At 40.5% G+C, this 19,081-nt stretch overlaps 2 protein-coding genes across 6 annotated transcripts in view; one reads left to right on the top strand and one right to left on the bottom strand.

The window, feature by feature from the left end:
• The window catches only part of KCNIP4 (potassium voltage-gated channel interacting protein 4), a 284,447-nt gene that overhangs the window by 259,444 nt on the left and 5,922 nt on the right, over positions 1 to 19,081 (top strand). For all 5 annotated transcript variants that reach the window (XM_044418030.1, XM_044418029.1, XM_044418028.1 and 2 more), the window contains exons 3-4: positions 2,695 to 2,764; positions 9,607 to 9,677. In XM_044418030.1, coding sequence (XP_044273965.1) covers positions 2,695 to 2,764; positions 9,607 to 9,677 — 141 coding nt within the window. The remainder of the gene's footprint in view (positions 1 to 2,694; positions 2,765 to 9,606; positions 9,678 to 19,081) is intronic.
• On the bottom strand, positions 17,775 to 17,981 carry LOC123016937 (60S ribosomal protein L39-like). The gene has a single exon (XM_044417737.1). It carries the CDS (start codon positions 17,979 to 17,981, stop codon positions 17,775 to 17,777), a length of 207 nt encoding a protein of 68 aa, XP_044273672.1.

Raw genomic sequence — 19,081 nt, 5'->3', positions numbered from 1 at the left:
CAAGCCCCATTGCTGTGGGTTCTTTTTCTTTAGTTACACTAGAACAGAATATGGGAATGGAACAAATAATGATTGTCATCAGACAACACAGGTGAGTGTGGGCTGTCGTTGTACTATTGGTTGTTAAAATGTGGGTTACTTTATTGTCTGAACCCAGCAAGGATAATAAACAATGATTTCAAAAAATCTAACAACAAACCAAGAGTTGTCTTCAGGGGTTGTTCATGTTTGACAAGCCATGGCTTGTTAGCACAGCTGGGCGCAGATGACACCATAATCCATCTTTCATTAATAGTACAACAACCTGCATGCAACTGATTATCAGTCCTAGAGCGTGGGTTAATACATTGTCTGAACCCAGTCAGTGACAAATTTTGTACAAAATAACAAACCACTGTGGTTTATAAAATATAGTGGGTCAAAATATCATTCAAACCTGCTATGATTTTGTCAAGGTTAAATGAGTACTTAAGTGAGTAATGCTTCATCCTGACAAGCCAAGGTCCTAGGGCTTTTTATACCCAATATGGGTCATCCAAGCCCAGACTATGTAAGCTGTCACGGGCCAACCTCAGCAGCAAATGAGCTGCTTGGCAAGAATGGCCAAAAGACTTGCTGCTTTTGCTAAGAAGCTGCCATGTAGGTACCTTAGCTAGCCATGCAAAAGTGCCCAAATGCCCCATCCCTGCCAAAGCTACAAGCCATTTCTAGTTTGCTAAAGTTTTTTCCCTTCTCTATTTTTCCCCTAGAGATTGCAAAAGCAGTTGTTAAACTGCCCATCTTGCAGTCCCCATTTTGGCAGCTGTGAGCAATCCCTGCAAGTGGTCCCAGCAATACTTTAGCCATTCTGCCTGTGGTTGCTACCCATTTTCTTGCTTCCTTTGTAGGCAAATATTTGTGCTAATATTTTTTTTCAAGTTCTCTAGCTAGATTTGCAGAAATCCAACATTCCAGAGTAGCATCTGGAGTCTGGATGCAGGAGGGCAGTTGCCCAAGATTATTAGGTACCCACACTATGGAAACCCCCCTCCCCACCTGCGGATTAGTTATTTTTCTTTTGGAATTCTATGGCAGTTGTTGGAATTTGAGTAGTCAAAGGGTTCAAAACCAGCAAGTGTTCCCTGTTTGTGAAGGAAAGAAGATTTGTAACTGAGATCCCTAGTAGTTTTATATGTTCACAACATGCTGGCATTTTAAGGAGACTTGCAAAACTCAGGGGACACCGGGGACAGATGTACACCCACCCCCAAACCCCTGAGAATCAAGCTGCAAAAGGGATGTTTCATCACCACTCCCATTTTTATTTTTATTTTGCAAGCAAGAATCACTTGCTTTGGAACTCTTTGACAGATCACCTTCTGACAATTGTCAAAAGGTTTCAAAGGCAGTGGAGTTAACTTACCTCCAGGCTCAGTGCCTGCTGGACCTGGTTAGCAGGCAGTTGCACAAGAGCTATTGCACAATATCCATCCCAGTCTCCCAGTACGTGCAAACAACACTTCTATAGAATGTTGGATTTCTGCAAATCCAGCTGGAGGTTTTTCTTTAGAAAAGTGGGCACCCACTAGAAGCTGCTCCAGTGTGGTGCTGTAGCATCCTAGAGCTGCCAAAATAAGAATCATGAAAGTCAGTTTAACTGCTGCTTTTTGTACTCTGAAAAAGCTGTGCCAAGCCAAAAACAGCACTAGCAGGTAAGTAGGGACAACTTGATGCTCCCTTGGTGTCCTCTAGGATACCCATGGGAGGACCAAGCAGAGAGGAGGCAAACCACCCACGGTGAGCCTGGTATTCTGGCAGGACTAACCACAGGTTGTTCTTTCAACAGGTGAATACGTCTATGGTACAAATGTTTGGAATTTGCAAGGGGCACCATTTCTGGGCTATGCTTGTGTTGCTTGGTTATTGAGAAAACAAAACTGGTATTTTTTAGCTCCTATAAGGAATGCCATTAATCTAGCACTGGACCTGTTGATCATCTACCTTCTAAACAAAATCCATGTGGCATTTCTATACACAAGAATTTGAACAATGGAATTCCATCCCCTTTTCTAATCCTGTGTATTACTTGAGAGGCTAATAAACTGAGAAGTCATCATTTATTCTCCTTGTACATAAGTAACCATACAGTTACTTATACAGGGTGCAGTTCAGAGACTTATGATGCTGAAATGCTGGCTATTCTTATAGTCTTGTTTTTAAAAGGAGGTTTTTTTTTTTTTTTGAGCCCATTGCTGCCCTCTTGTGTCTCAGAACTTGTAACAAATTTCCAAGAAAGCAGAACTTGTTAGACTAGTTTTGCACAGTTGAACATAGCAGGCTGGTTTCTTTCAGTATGTTAGTATGAATGCCTGCTTGTGCAACTGGCTGCAGCTGGCAAATGGCATACATCAATGGCCTTAGAGCAAACTTACTTATTTAATTCATTTTATGTATGCAGCACCCAATACCTGAAGCTATCTTAATGGTTTATAACCACTCATAACATGCAGTATAAAAATAAATGACAATAACTACACAATAAAATTTGTTACCTTAATTTAAAAACCACATTAACAACTGATTTTAGACAACTTGAATAATTAAGACAGGATAATGACTACACCTGTGTGAATTTTTTTAAAACCACAAATTTTACAGTCTCATGGACAGATTGTGCATAGGCATCATTCATAGGAGTTCTTTTGTCTCCTCTAGGAATGTCCCAGTGGGGTTGTTAATGAAGAAACCTTCAAAGAAATTTACTCCCAGTTCTTCCCACAGGGGGGTGAGTACTCTATGAATAGTCTTGTTTGCATGCACAAACAACTCTTTGTAATTGCTTTGAAATCTGGCCTAAACAGGTTGTTGTTCTAATTAATTAAGTCTTTCATACTTCTTAATGGCTGGACAGGGGTACTTTAGGGCTTTAATTAAAGTCTGAGCATACCTACTAGCTACTAATATTTACAAAAGCACAATCTGCAATTTGATGCTTGGTGTTGATTTGTAGCCTACCTCATCCAATAGTCAGAGGGCAAATATCAAAAGCAAAAATAAAATTCATTGACAAATTTCTCTTTTTTCCTATCTTATTCTTGATGCCCAAAGACCATCCCAAACAGATAGAGGTTTCAACATTTTGGAAGGCTTTGGATTGGTAAATATGCAAGAGGCATGAGTTCTACTTAAACCAGGGTTTCAATTTAAAGATGGTGATGGCCACTGGCTGGTTTGCATGATCTCAAGGCAGTTAACAATGTGATGAGTTAACCACCCTGGGCATGCTGCTTGCATACCATCTGGATTTTCAGAATTACCCTCACCAGTGCAGCTTCTCATATTGTGAAAACCAAATGAAGGCAGTTTATTGTAGTGCTGTGGGATGGTTTTCTGTCCACCCTAAGAAGCCATCCTTCCTGGGTTTGCAGAACTCAAGAAACTGTGCTGGTGAGGGTGCGTATGCAAAACTTGCTAGCATGCATGAGGTGATTGTAACCACACTAGCTTGTTAACCACACAAATGAGGCCATGTATTCCTTAGTGGTTCCAGTATACGGTGGTACCTCGGCTCATGAACGCCTTGGTTCACAAACAAATCGGGTCGCGAACAAAAATTTCATTAAAATTTTGACGCGGGTTGTGAACTCCGCATTGGGTGGTGACCAAGATCACAGCCATCTCCCCCTCCCCTGAGTGGAGAGATGGCCATGATTGCAGTTGCTTTCATGCAGGGAAGGCATGCATGATCACAGGCATGCTCCTGCAGGAAAGACGGGCACAATCTCAGCCATCTCCCCCGTGGCTGTGCTGGGCTGCGCTCATCTTTCCTGCAGCAGCACGCTCGTGATCACGCACGTCTTCCCTGCATGAAAGGAACTGCGACCATGGCCATCTCCCCACTCGGGTGGGTGGGGAGATGGCCACGGTCGCAGTTGCTTTTGTGCAGGGAAGGCATGTGTGATCAGAGGCATGCTGCTGCAGGAAAGATGGGTACGCTCAGCCATTCCCCCCCCCACAACCAGCACGATCGCAGCTGTCTCCCCACCCAACCCCCGAGTGGGGAGATGGCCACGATCATGCTGGGGGCGGGGGGGAGATGGCCGAGATCACGCCCATCTCTCCCTCCTCCAGTGTACCGTTTGTGCCCATCTCTTCCTCCTCCAGTGCGCCCAGGATCTCGCCCGTCTCTCCCCCCCACCCTCCAGGATGACAGGCACGATCTTGGTCAAGCTGGGGGGGGGGGGAGGTGGCCGTACTTGTGCTCGCGGGGGGTGGGGGGATATGACCGTGATCTTTGTTGTTGTCATTTTTCTTCACATTTTTCTGATTTAAAAAATGGTTACAGAATGGATTCACCCTATTTACATTGAACCTTATGGGGAAATTTAACTTGGCTTATGACCAATTTGGGTCACGACCAGAGTCCTGGAACGGATTAAGTTCATGACCTAAGGTACCACTGTATTTGGCCAGTTCATTGGCAGTACTAGTTCTATTCATTCTAGTTATGCAGGCTAAATTTGTTCATTAAAATAGTTTGTGAGAGAAGGTCTTGCATACATTGCCAGTGTTGCTACAGATATAATTAAGCACTGTCAAATTAATTGGCTGCAAAGATTTGCTCATTTTTGTTAGTGCTTGCAATTTAATCTTTTATACATCCCAGAATCTGCCTTTGAAACTCCCTTTGCTCCCTTTTGGTCACCCAACCTCCAAAATCTGAAACGACACCTCTTCAAGCTCTCATAGAAGAGCTTAATCCTTCCCGTTCCAAGCAGGAGAATTGGCAATACTGCTAAGAATTCCTTATAAACGCTGTATGAGTCTATGTGTTCTCAGTTATTTCCCTCCTACAGAACTTTACAATAGCATAAGCAGTGGCAAATGTAGGAGGTACTTTAATTGTATAGGTCAAAGCCTAAAGCTGAATAAAATTTGTGATTTTCCAATGATCTTTATGGGCTTTCTTTTGTTTCACTTGGCATGCTGCTTTTTCTGGGGGGAAAAGGTGGCAGTTTCTGTTATCCCTAGGTAATTTCTGAATTGTATACATTTCAGAATAGAGTGGGTGACACCATCACCCACTTGGTATGATTTTCATCTTGTTACATAGATTCCCCACTCCACCCCAGCACTTACTGTGGCATCTCCTCTGTATTCGCTCTCACATTTGTTTATTTTTAATTTATATTTATTCTGTATATAAGGTACACAGCCAGGGTGTTCTTCTATACAAGTTCTGTTGAAATGAATGGGAATCACTTAAGAACATCTGCACTTTTTTTCATATGCCTTGTGTACCTGAATGTTCCAGTGGATTTATCTTTGAATTTTACTTGCTCATGCTGAAAAGAAGTTATTCCTGTGGAATTAACTGAAATGACTTTGACCCAGTTCAAGCAATTACTACAGCCCACCATCGTTTTTTAAAACCATGGTGGGCTGCCGTGCATGCTGGTATATGCTGGATGGCTTTTGAATATTCAAAACTCTTGCATGATGTATTTTCCAGACTTGGGCAGTGGCTGTTGTGCGAAGGTTATAAGCCCTTGCATGGCTTCTGCTGCCCAAGTTTGGGTGACAGGTGCAGCTTGCATATTCAAAATGGCCACCTTGGAGAACTGCTGGCAGTCTGCTTTGACAATGCTGGGCTACCTGAATCAATGGTCTGGCGTGGTATAATTTTCTATAGGTTTTTCCTATGCTGCTAATATCAGCCAAAAAAGATAATTACACCCTTAATTTTCTATCTTCTAAATTTATTCATAATTAAAAGTGTACAGCTACTTAAGGTGTTTGATTTTTCCAGGAAGAAGGTGAACATTTAAGGTGCTTTATCTTCTCCTGAGAGGGCTCCTTATCATTTACCAAGGTGCAGAAGCCCTAACAGGTGCTGGGTTCTATGAGCATTCTGTAAGCAAATCATTACATGGCAGCTTTTCCTACCAAAATTAGATACAAGGTTCCACTGATTAATCCTAGCCGGCACACTGCTGACACCCCCCTTGAGACAGGGGATGTTTCAATGGGGAGGGATGAGACAGTGTGTGCCATGCATCTCCTCAGAGATTGGTGATTTTTTCATTTATTTTAGTAATAAAGAACCTCTTGTTAAGTGTTTGTGCTTATTGAGGGCTATCAAGAGAGCAGAGACTAGGAGTGGACCACATGCTGAGCAGATTACCCATCACCCCAAATAGTAACCATACCCTTTTTGCTTCTAATGGGCAGTATCCAGAAGTATACTCTGTATTCCAAGTATGATCACATATTTGTATACAGGGAATAGGATATTGGAAGTGTGCGGCTGGAAACCATGCTGATTCTTTTTTTGGAGAATCCTTCTGTATGCTTATAAATTTAACCTTAACCATGCTTTCCACCAATTTATCTAGAACAGACATTAAGCTAACTGGCCTGTAATTTTTCTAGATCTTCCTGGAACCCTATTGAAAAATTGATATTACATCAGCTATCCTCCAGACTTCTGGTGCAAATCTTGATCTTTGAGACATGTTACATATTTTTGTAATTTCTTAGGAACTTTAGGATGGATACCGTTTGGGCCCAGTGATTAATTAGCTCGAACTCTTTCAATATAGTCAAGAACTTGGAACTCATGTCACCATTCATTTCTTCTGACATCACTTCATGCCTGGGTATTGGCTCTGTCTGAATCCAATACAATCAGTTTCCCACAAATCTCATCATCCTTCTTTAGTGCTCCTTTAATTCCATCTTCATCCAAGGATTCAACTGCTTCCCCAGATAGTTTCTGGCTTTTGGTATATTTAAATAATGTTTAGTGTTGGTTTCTTTTATTAGCTGGTCCTGGAGGACCAGCTAATAATGTTGGTCCTGGGGGACTTCAGTCTCCATGCCGAGACTGTTCTGACCAGGGCGGCTCAGGACTTCATGGCCTCATGGCCTTGTTTTGTGATTGTTCACAGATTTCCTCTCAGTGTGGCTCACTATCTAAGCCAATGCTAGAAGGGCGTATTCTGCTGAGTTTCATCCCCACCTTTGTGGAACAGGATCCTTACAGAAGTGAGGCTTACCATTTATGTGCTCAGTCCTTGCACTTCATCACTTAGAAATGCAGCTGTGGGCAGGACAGCTTGCTGAGTTATTATATGTAGTGGTGGATGCCTCTTTACAGCAATGAACAATTCCATCTTGGTTAAAAGAGGTGGTAGTAAAAACTTTGCCCCCCTCCCACTGAAACCCATTATACTGGATAATTTTCAGCCAGAATCTAATATTCTGTATTCTGTTCTTGAGCAAGATTTTGGAGTGTGTGGTAACTTCTCAGCTCCAGGGATTTCTGGATGAGATGGATTATCTAGGTCCATTTTAATCTGTCTGCAGGCTTGCTTATGGGACAAGGACTGTTTTAGTCATCTTGATGGACAGTACACACTGGGAACTGGACAGGGGGCTTGTATCCTTTTGGGTCTTCTAGATGCTTCAGCAGCTTTCAGTGCCATCAACCACAGTACTTTTCTGAGGCATCAATCTGATATTCGACTGGGAGGAACTATTATGTGGTAGTTCTTGTCCATCTTGGAAGGGCAATCTCAGAAGGTGGTGCTGGGGGATTCTGCTTAATGCCTTGGCCATTTGCCTGTGGTGTTCCACAGGGTTCCCTCTTATTCACCATGCTATTTAATATATACATGAATCCACTGAGAAAGATTGTCTGGTGTTTGGAGGTTCAGTGACACCAGTATTCTAATAACACAAACTCCATCTCTTCTCCATCTAAATTCAAGGAAATTGTTCGAGTTCAAAATCAGTGTCTGCTGTTGCTGATGGATTATAACCTATAAACCCTATCTGGCTTAGATCCAGGCTACCTGAAAGACTGCCTTCTTCCGTATGAATCTGCCTAGTTCTTGAGATCTTTGGAAGAGGCTCTTCTTCTGAGGCATTTGTTGACAAGAAAGGAGGCCTTCTCAGTGGCTGCTCCCTGGCCATGGTACTCCATGCCAAGGGGAGCTAAATTCATTACCTCTCTGCACGCTTTCTGCCAGCTGTCAAAGGCCACTTTATTCAAGTAGGCCTTGGGTGTGTAAGTGGGTCTGTTGAGCTGAATGCAGAATTTACTCTGCTATTTTGCTTTTAAATATTTTAATATATATACTTGTTGTAGTACCAAGTTTTATTTGTAATTGTAAGCCATCTTGAATACAGTTTTAGTAGAAAGTTGGAGCACTCTTAAATCAACCAATAAACGTACTGGAAACATGACACTCTTAACAAAAAGCCATTGGATGTCACCTCATCTTGTACCAACAATAGTGATGTCATGTGTGTTGCATGGGGAAGTACAGAATGTGACAATGTGCAGAGGGAGAACAAGAAACAGGCCCATGTTTCCTGTGCTATGCAGTTCTGCCAATTCTCTCAGCAGCAGTTGAGTGGGCCCTCTTTATGGAATCTGCTGGGGTGGAAATCTGAATGCATGGGCACTGTGACTATGCCAAGCATTAACTGAAAACAGCAATCAAATCTCTTCAGTTGTATGAACCGGGTATCTAAGAATTTGTGATCTCTATTGCTTCCTGTCGCCACCTGTCAGAATGTTAATGTATCATAATAATTATGATTACTTGGTGCTAAAGACAAGCCATATTTCATTAGAAAATCCACCCCCTTTCTCTACTGATTTATATTCCAGACTTAGTGAAAGAAAAATCACATTAGGTTGCTCTAATTAAACGCTTAAGGACTTCATCCTTCAGCTTAGGTTTAATCACTAAAGACAGTGAAACCACTGGAATTATCTGAAAAGTATGAAAGGAAACTATAAAAGTCATTTCTGGCAAAAACTGATAAGCTTTAGTGATTTTTTTCAGATTTGTGGTTTGCATGAATGGCAAGTGTTCACAAGTTGTCCACAAGTGTTCATTGGTTGCCATGTGGTGTGAACTGTGACTGGGTTATCCAGCATTCACAAAGCCTGTCTTAACATAACAACAGCCCTTTCAAAGTCTTGCAGTGGCATATTGGAACAGTTGTCCATAGCTAGATGAAACTTTTAAAATTTAGCTCTGTGTGTGTGTATGCACATGCATGTGCTCAAAACTGTGCATTTTATATCCACAATTAGCTAAAATTTATGTTTTATCTTTTTGTTCTTTAAGTCACATAGTTGCAGCACTGAGAACCTTCTCAGTTGCAAAGTCCAAAGGGAGCTTGCTGGCAGGTACAGCAGCTAGTGGCCATTGACATTGCCTGGAAGATGCCCCAATATGCATGCACTGATCCAAAGCCACCCATTTCCCAATTAGAACCACTTTTTCCTTTTCCCTAGAAAAAGCAGAAAACACACTTTTGCACTTTCCCAAACATGAAGAAAATTCCTGCAAGCTGCCAAAAGGAATGAGTGGGCAAAATGTATTTGGGGCATCTCCTCCAGTCATGCTGACAGTCAGTACCCACTGCCCCTTGGACATTGTACCAGCCTGGCAGCCAATCCTAGCAACTGCAAGTTAAAAAAACAAAAACAAAACTATTTGGGGGAATTTTTATACCGAAATTTTTAATTTGGGGAGGCAAATTTATATATTTTAAAATAGTGTTTAAAAAATCAGTTAATAAGGCACAACCTTGTTTAAATTGCAGATTCCACAACATATGCACATTTTCTGTTCAATGCATTTGACACGGATCACAATGGATGTGTGAGTTTCGAGGTAAGGCCAGTGATTTACTTCTATTCTTCTCAACTGTGACTGAAAGCTCGGAGGTATTACTCCAATAAGTCGAGTGCTTACAAATTAGGGTAAACAAAGAGCTGCGGCATGTTCAGTGGATAATAGTGATAATTAGTGTAAGAATTAAGGTCTGCTCTGATCAAAGCCCTATTGATATCAGTTAAAGAGTTATGCATGTGTTCAGATTTGCCCATTGAAATAAATGGAACTTAAAATGCTGAACTTGGTATCTGGCTCTACTTCAGTTCTCCTTACTATCGATATATTATCTCAGTATTCTACACAACAGTATTGTGTTGTTCAACATTATAGCTCCTAGGTTTTAAATAAAACATTATAGCTCCTATGTTTTAAATAAATAAATAAATAAATATTATAAATGGGGGAATTGAACACCTACATGTTACAAATGTAACAAATATCCAGTTTGTAAGGAGTGATTTGAAACTAGGGTAAACATGTCTGTGAAGTTCCTTAGGAGGAAAAGCAGCTGGAACGAGGCCATTGAGAATGGAGAAGAAGTAGATAGGAATGGGTTAAGCATAGGCTTTCTGCTCCAAATCACCCTTCTGGTACCCCATGGGCAACATTATGCAAGGCAATGCAAAAATGTTCTTGTAAAGAGCATTTCATCTTCATTCCATTGTGGATGTGGCAAAACTGTTCCACAACTGAAAGCTGCAGATACTCCTGTAGTGTAACTTCCATTCATCTCTAAGAAAGTGTGGAAATTGGGCATTTTTATGTCCAGAAGCTGACACATTAAAAATATCCTACTTTCTAGCATAGAAATTTTTAAGCCACTTATTCGATGGAATACAGATGTGTGTGAATTCCCTCTTTCACATGCTTCAGTAAGCTCTTCAGATATTTGATGCGTTCAAAATGTGGTACTGAGGAAGCTTTGCAAATATCCTGGACCAATAGAAAGACAAGAAGTGAGTCATAGATGGAATCAAGCCAGAGCTTTCCCTAGAAGCAAAAATGAAGTTGCTGTGCTTTGGGCACATCATGAGAAGGCAAGATTTCCTGGAGATGCTAGTAGGAATTGAAAGCAGAAGAAGAAAAGGAAGAGTAAAGATGAGATGGACTAAAGGGAGCAACAGGCTTGAGCTTTGGCAGGGTTCTGAAGGACAGGACATTTGAGAGGGCTTCATTCATAGGATCTCCATAAGTCAGAGAAGCCAGTAGGATCAGTTTTTAAAACATACATAATTAGGCTCACTAGGTTTCCCCACATCCTCATTTTCCTTAACCCAAACCATTGCTTCCTTATTTCCTTGTATGATGGGAGCTCGTCAGATATTTGATGACATGATCATTTGTTGTTATGTGTTATCAAGTAGTTTCCAACTTATGGTGACCCTGTGAATGAAACTCTCCAAAATGTCTTGTATATGACAAGAGGGGGACACTATCAGATTTCCCCTTAGTATCTTCTTTTCTCCAATATAAACATACCCAGCTTTCCAACTGTTTCTCATAGGACTTTTTAAAAAGAACTGTTTATCATCCTGGTGCTCTTCTCTGGATATGCTCCAACTTGTCCATTGGGTTCTTAAAATGGAGCACCCAGTACAAGACACAGTGCCCCAAATGCAGCCTAGTGCAGTATAAAGCAGAGATATTACTTCCCATGATCTGAATACTATGTGTCAAATTAATGCAGCTTACTCTTGCGTTAGCCTCAGAGTGCTGGTTCATTTTGAGCTTGTGATCTTCTAAGGCACCTATGTCTTTTTCATGTGTGTTGCTGCCAAGCCCATTTTCCAGCATCCTGTTCTTGGATGTTTTTGTGCTTCAGTACAGGACTTTACATTTATCTCTGTTGAACCCATCTTGTTAGATTAGATCTAGTGTACCAGCTTGTTTAGATCTTGATCCTGTCTCCAGTGGTGCAGTCTATTCCTCCTAGCCTGTGCCATGTGCAGATAATTAAGCAATGGCTCTATATTCACTTCTAAGTTATGTATAAAAATGTTGAACAGTATAGGACCTAGAACAGAGTCCTACAGCACACTATGCAAGACGTCCACTAATTAGCACTCAGTAAGCACAGTTGTTCAGTCCATATTTTGACACTGTGTCAACAAGAATATTGTGGAAAACCTCATACAGTACGTCACTGAAATCAAGATCCTATGTCCACAGCATCCCTATGTTCTCCCAGCCTAGTAACTCACATAAGGAGATAAGCTTAAACTGGCAAGACTCCTGACAAACTCATGTTGATTCCTGGTAATTAATGCATTATTCTCTAGATGCTCAGAGACGGAATGTTCCATCAACTAACTGTTCAATAATTTTACCTTGAATTTGACACCAGGTCTGTAGTTTTCTGGATCTACCTTTTCCCCCTTCTTGAAACTGGGGACAGTATTTGCCCATTTCTAGTCTTCTGCTACCTCACTTTTTCTCCAGGCATTCTCAAAAGTTTGGATTTCACTGACTATCCAAACCCTTTCATGTTCCACTTTTCTTTGTCATCTGTTACCATTGTTCCATCCATGGTGAGTAGCCAGGAATTCACATGGAGTATTTTTCCCACCTTTTCCTTTTCCATGAACTGGAAGGATTGAGGAGAAAACTATCTGGGCTCCAATGTTCATTTTCCTTTATAAAAATTTTTTTCAAAGACTACTCACAATTCCATGGTTTATCACTGTGCAGGTTTTTCTCCATTCCAAAAGGCTGAAATGCCTGTCAGGCTTAGCTGCTGTCAGTTATTTGACTAAAATATGCATGGGGTGTGTTTGACTCTGTCCCTCTACCCCACCCCTTTCGTTGTGTGCCTTTCCAGCCACTGGAATTGACCTTCTGAGAGTTTTCCTGAAAGGGAATTTGGCTGAAAGAGATTTAGCAGCCCCTGGTAGTTTTTTAATGTACTATATTTTCATCTTGCCCATTTTCTTCTCAAAGGATATCCAAGGCAGCGCACATGTTTGTCGTCCTCTCCAATTTTTTTTTTTAAATGAATTTCTTGCACACATGCATCTGCTGTTATACCCTTTATTCATTCGCCATTCATTCATTGAAACTACTAGAAACACTTCCTTGTTGGTACTTACATGCTCTACAGCACCTCTCTGTTAGATCAACAATGCCTTTGACAGACCCATAATTCAGAAACAATACTGTCAGTTCACTGGAAGCAAACCAGCACCTGTAAATTCTATAATTCATATCAATTTGGTTTCACTGATCTTAATACAGACTATGGGAATCGTAGGTTGGTTGTGTTGTAGTAAATAAGATTCAGCAAGTGGATGTTAAATATACTTCTATATATAATGCTATGTGATTTTTGAAAACATGGGTCACTTATTCCATAAATAAGACAGAAGTCTGGAAATGCCTTAAAATGTATCAGGACTTTCTTGAATATGAAATGAAGACAGACAACAATCACAATACTATAAATATTAGTAAAGCCTCCTCATTTCCCTGTGTAGAGTTTCCAACTTTGTGCCCACAAGTACTAACATGCCCAGTATGGTGCCTTGCCAGGCTCAGTGCCGCTTTTGATTTTTCTTTCATGCTGGGGTTGTAGTCCAAAACATCTCCAGTGCATCAAGCTGCCAAAGGTGCTGTGGAGTTTTTCATGGCACCTTCTCTTTAATGAAAAAATAGATCCTTTTCCGGTTGTCTGGGGTCAACTCTGCAGTGATTGAGAAATACAACAAACCATGTATATAAGGTAGTAGGGATCAGAATGACTGCCATCCAGTGCTAAAGTTTTCAGTTATTTATCATGTCTATAGATACTTAGCTGAGAAAATATTCTGAGAAAGGAGTGTATTCAGCAGATAGCCAGTGTTAGGCCAGATCTATGCCTAAGTTTGTTTTGTTAAGAACTCCTCATGGTTCCGCCATATCCACATCTCACATTCCTTACTCCTATAGCTATTTGTTTTACTAGCCAAGAAAGGATCTCAATGAAGGCATGCTTTTTATTATTGTTGTTTACAAATTGTATTGGGTTTAATACCTTCCCCAATATTTTATTTGTGTAGCTTTGAGGTACATTTGACATTTTTGATTAACAGAGAGTAATGATTACATAAATAAGTCTAATTAATCAAAACTATGCTTTACTATTAAAAAGCAGTAGAGATTCCAGCTAGAAATAATAACCAGTTTCAGAATTTTAAAATTCCTTTGGCAGCATGATGATAAACGCCTTAAGTCTGTGACCCAGAGTTCAGTCAGCTACATGTAAGCTGTTTTGACTTCACTGGAATGTTCTTCTCTAAATAAACATTTCTAGGATCAGAGCAGAATCTGCTGTTGTTGCTGGGGTGAATAAATAAGCCCTATCTCTTTGCTTCAGGTGGCACAATGTAATTGTGCCAAATGAATAGGAAAATAGGTTTAAACCTCTTGAGAGCGAGTCATACTTGCTTACATTCATGCTTGTGTCCTCTGCACATTCTTTTCATTTGGAACAAATTCTGTGGATCATATTGCTGGGCTTATACTGGACTTGTACTTATACCTACTTGATCACAACCAATTCTGAGGCCTATTTCTTGCTGCTTGCCTCCTGTCAAAACAGCTTTGTTAGAGTGTTGCTGACCAGCAGAAGGATGGAGGCCTTCATTTGCACTCTTGGCACATTGCTGCTGCTTCTTTCTAATATCAGAGTGGCTGAAGCTGCCCAGACAGAGGATGATGGAATCAGATCTTCAAAATGTGTCCTTTTAATCTTTCCTATGCCAGATTGTTGATTGCTCATGTCTGGAGCAAAATCTAAGAAAGTAGTCTGTTTGTCATCTTTTTCATATAGCTTCTGACAGAATCCCGGAATCTCAATTTGAGAAGAGGGAATAAAACTCGGGTTCATGGGAAAGACCAAGCGTCCAGATCATCTGAGGCTTTATTGTATTTACCCCAAGGTTCCTGCGGTACTCTCACGATAATGCATGCATTACCAGGCAGGCAGAGATGAACTCTGCTGCAAAGCTTCAGTACCATTACAGGGCATTTGTAGGTACACAGGTACAGGGCAGTTGATGACAGAATGCAGAGATTACAATAAGATTCTGAGGTCATCACATACAGAACAGATAAAGAAATGTCAGTCAATCACACTGTAACAATGAGATTACAATAGTTCTAATTGCCTGTATTGACACTTTAATTCAGTAGCTTGAACCCATCTCCAGGTCTGCTTAAGACATGTAAATTCAAGCTACTGAGAAACAATGCATGATAAGCTCAAGACTCCTATCTAGACTGGAGACATTCTGAATTGGCCAGGGCACATGGGGCCTCTGGGCTAGGAAGATACTTCCTTGAATTCCAACAATGTCTATTTACAATATATATTTGGACTGAATGGCCTGTCTACTGTAGCCCACAGCTAAAGGTGAGAGAAAGGAGCGGGGGGAATGCGATTTTAAACAGTGACAGTTTGGTTTTTGAGAAGGAAGACAGGATTTGATCCCACAATTCAAAAGCACACACAAAAGTAATGCTTTTCAGACAGGATTTACCCAAATTTTCCCAACACTTCAAGGATATTTTGGTGCTTGTAAACACAGTTGTATATGTTGTATCCCGTGGTTTTGCAGATGAGCCCAGAGACCAGTTGATATTTTTAAGAGGAGTTTATTACCTGCAGGATTACCTGCAGGGACCAACATTCTAGTAAGAATGCAGTCCTGAACAGAGTTGGAATGAGATTTTTATACTTTTACAATCAGCTTTTGGCAAAATGGGGAACAATACAATCAGTCTTTGACAAGAGTGAGAACAATGGCGACAATGGGGAGTTACAGAATCACATAAGCAGCAGTTGAGCAAGCGATATACAGAAGCAGATTTGGTTAGCAGTAAGTTTTATCTTTTAATTTACACCTTTTAGGTAATCTTTGCCCATTACGTCTTTGGTAAGCTTTTTCCATTTTCTGAGGGAATTCTCTGAGACAGCTGCTAGACATTTCGATTGAGCTAGAGCCTAGGGGAGCCATGCCTATTATGAATGCCCTGAAACAGCTGATAGATATTCTAATGCCAGTTGTTATGTTAATCTGGAACCTGGGGATTCAGGCCTAACAGTATAGAGAGCAAAGGAATCCAAAAGAAATATGACCCTGAAAAAAACACACCCAATCTATTTAAAGATGCAACTTTATGAATGTGGCAGCAAGGGCAGAAAATCTGTTTTTTCATCTAATGTCACAACAGAATAGGCAAATGATAAATACTAAAACTTTGCTTAGCAGAGTTTGGTTTCATCATGACTACAAAGTTAATAAAAAGCATACATGTATCCAATGCCTTTCCTGATATGGAATATGTATTTCTCTTTTAAAAACCTTTAAAAGAGTTTTTTAGAAATAGAGAAAATAATTTTCTGAAGATGGCTGGCAACAGAATAGTAAGTGCAGATGAATATATAAATATATATTTAAAAATAATGTGGAGTGTCCATAGAAGAAGAATTATTTATATGTTCACACTACAATTCTACCAGTTTTGTCAAAAAATCTCTATGGTGATGCAGCAATGAGGGTGCTAGAGTTGGACTTGGGAGATCTGGGTTCTAATCCCCACTCAGCCTTGATGGTCATTGGAAGATTTGGGGGCAGTTATGAATTCTCAATGCATTGAGCTCACAAGTTTGTTGTGAGAATCAAATGGAGGAGGAGAACCTTGTAAGTTAACTTAGCTTCCTTACAAGAGAAAGAAAGGCAGGTTATTAATATAATGTAGCACTAATAATAATTATTTGTGTAGTCTGAATGCTCTATAATTTGGGAAGGGTATAGGGAAGTCACAGATAATAAAGATGGTCATGATCCAAGCAAAGTTCAGCATTTTCATGTTCCAGAGTCTTTAAGAAGAAAGATTCCAGTATATGCATAATTCAGTGGGACTGAAAAGTGATTAATGCTGGTTATGTCAAGTCTAAAATATTTTTATCCATTAACTAAGTGATGTTTTTGGTCTTTTGTTTTTGAAAAGCCAGTTTACCCCTGGCATGCCCAGGTCTGCACCTGCTTAGCTTTAACAGTGCTACAAGAGAGAATCCAGAGTAACACTTTATCAGTTGTGCTAGTGGAAATGGACTTTGCTGTCCCCTCCTATGGCAGCCCTCTAGCCCCATGAAACTGCTGCATTGAGACATGGTTTGCACAATGCAACACAACCCATAGTGGGTACCTAGCCATGGTGAATTGTGATGTCATCCAGACTGAGATTGTTTCCTGCAAGCTGGCTTACTTTTGGACAACAAGCCACGCTGACAACCCATTGCTTATTCTAGCGTTTCTTTGATCATGATGGGTTGGCATTTCACAGGAAACCATGAGAGCAATTTCAGTGTGGATTTCAGGGATCTGCTAGCAAGCTGCTCAGCAAGAATGGCAAAACCCCCTGCGATCTTGTCCATGCTGCCATTAGGGACAGTCCCTCCACCCTAGTGTCCAAATGATACTTTGAGGTGACCATTACTGGCTCTTGCCCCCGCTTTTGGTTCTTAAAAATCGCACAAATGTATTCATGTTGCTGTTTTCATCAGTTTTTTGCAAATGCAACTCTGATATGTGTGGTCTTGTTTGATAAATTCCTTGTATGTTTCAGCTGTCAAAGGGAGTAATATCAATGAAAACTGTCAAGGCAAGACTCCATATAGGCTAATTTGCAAACATATGCAGATTTTCTCTCCATTTACTTCACAGCATTAAATTGGTGTATATTTCTGCTTGTTTATTTAGGTCAGGGACTTGCAATAACTATTGCATTAAGTACTACAAAAAGGAGCAGTGAAAGAAAGAGAGGAGGTTTATATCTTCCATTTCTGGGGTAGCTGAAAAAGTTAGGGAATATATTTTTGCAATTTTATGGAACTAAAAATATGATCTCAGTTATGCATTTTTGGTTCAGTTTTAATTCCTTCAGAAACTCCATGTGAGAACCAAGGTAAAATTTAGCAAAGAAAAAGCCTCATGACACAGGATGGGATTCAAGTCCTGAAAATAAGGCTGTAGCAGGCTGATTGGAAGGGGCCAGTCTAGGGCTTGAAAGCTTGATGTAGGATGAAGGCATCAATGGGGTTGTAGCTGCATCCCTTCACAGGCCCAGTTTGGTGGTCCTCCAGTGCCTCCTTTTGGGGTTGTATCTGATCTTATTGCCAGTTTTCATGCAGGTCCACTGCAGAATTGGTTGGTTCTGTTTCTGCTTCTTAGCGAGGAACTTCTTGATCTTGAATGTCTTGTGGGCATCAGCTGGCAGCTTCCACAATGGTGGCAAGACAGCGAGAAAGGGCCACTTGTGCATTTTCGAAGCTTTGATGTGCTTGTTTGTTTATTTTTAAATGGCAAATAAGTAGTGATTGGAGGAGGGAATGGAAGAAAAGATGTTTTCTGTTGTGGAGGGCATTTGGATATTTGCTGAACAAACAAAACAGTGAGCCCTATTGTCTTTCAGGTGCATCTTGGATTGTTCCATGAATAACACACACTGCACAGCACTTACAGGGTGGTTTAAAGTGTCATGCAAGCAACCCTGAGTCACAAGACCTTGCTGAATGAAATGGCTGCATTGTGATATGATTCTCAAAAATTTGGTAGACAGACTCCTGCAAATGGAGTCCTTCATTTTGCAGAAGGCAATTTTTGAATCCTGTCCACAATTGTTGAACATTCCCAGTTATTGTTTACACTTAATGCCACCATCCAAGCAAGAGCTTAAAGAGTACTAAGTGTATTAATAATGTAGTAGCATTGAAATCAGTAGGGTATAATGTCATATGAATCTACATAATCCAGTTATGCTCTTTTAACGGCATTGACTTCAGCAGAGACTGAAGGATGTGTTTAACCCTCTGTCCCTATTTTTTAAAAAATGGCTGTGCTTATTCTACCTAGGAGCAGGTTTCTCAGGAAAGCCATGCAAACAAAATGACACCACTTGCATGTGAAAAAGCCATGCCTGTGCAAAACATTATAATTGCATATTAGTCATCAGAGTAAGCAACACCTTACAGCGTAACGTGCAAAAATCTACCCAAATGATATATGGGGTTATCTTGCACATGAACAACAATGTATTGTGCTACTGGCATACATATAACTGTTGGACAACTATAACACAGTAGTAATGGTTATTGACAACTTCCTGGATTATTGTTAAAAACTGAGGAAGTGAGGGGCTGTGCAAGGACAGAACATTCAAGAAAAAGTCTTGTGCATGTTGGCTAATTTATTCAAGCAAGTTACCTATCTTAACAATTTATGCTGTGTAATATTTTCTTTCTTCCTGTAAGATCACCAGGCCTGACTAGACTATGCACTAAAGTGTTCCACAAATCTCTCTAAAAAAACTTGAAAAGGAGCTTTCTGTGTCAAAACTCTAAGGAGTTACCCCTTCCCTAATGC

Source organism: Varanus komodoensis, unplaced genomic scaffold (genome assembly GCF_004798865.1).
Source record: "Varanus komodoensis strain SLA01 unplaced genomic scaffold, ASM479886v1 scaffold9, whole genome shotgun sequence".
NCBI lineage: Eukaryota > Metazoa > Chordata > Lepidosauria > Squamata > Varanidae > Varanus > Varanus komodoensis.
Note: the sequence above shows the minus strand (reverse complement) of the source record. Positions and strands in the feature narration are given on the sequence as shown.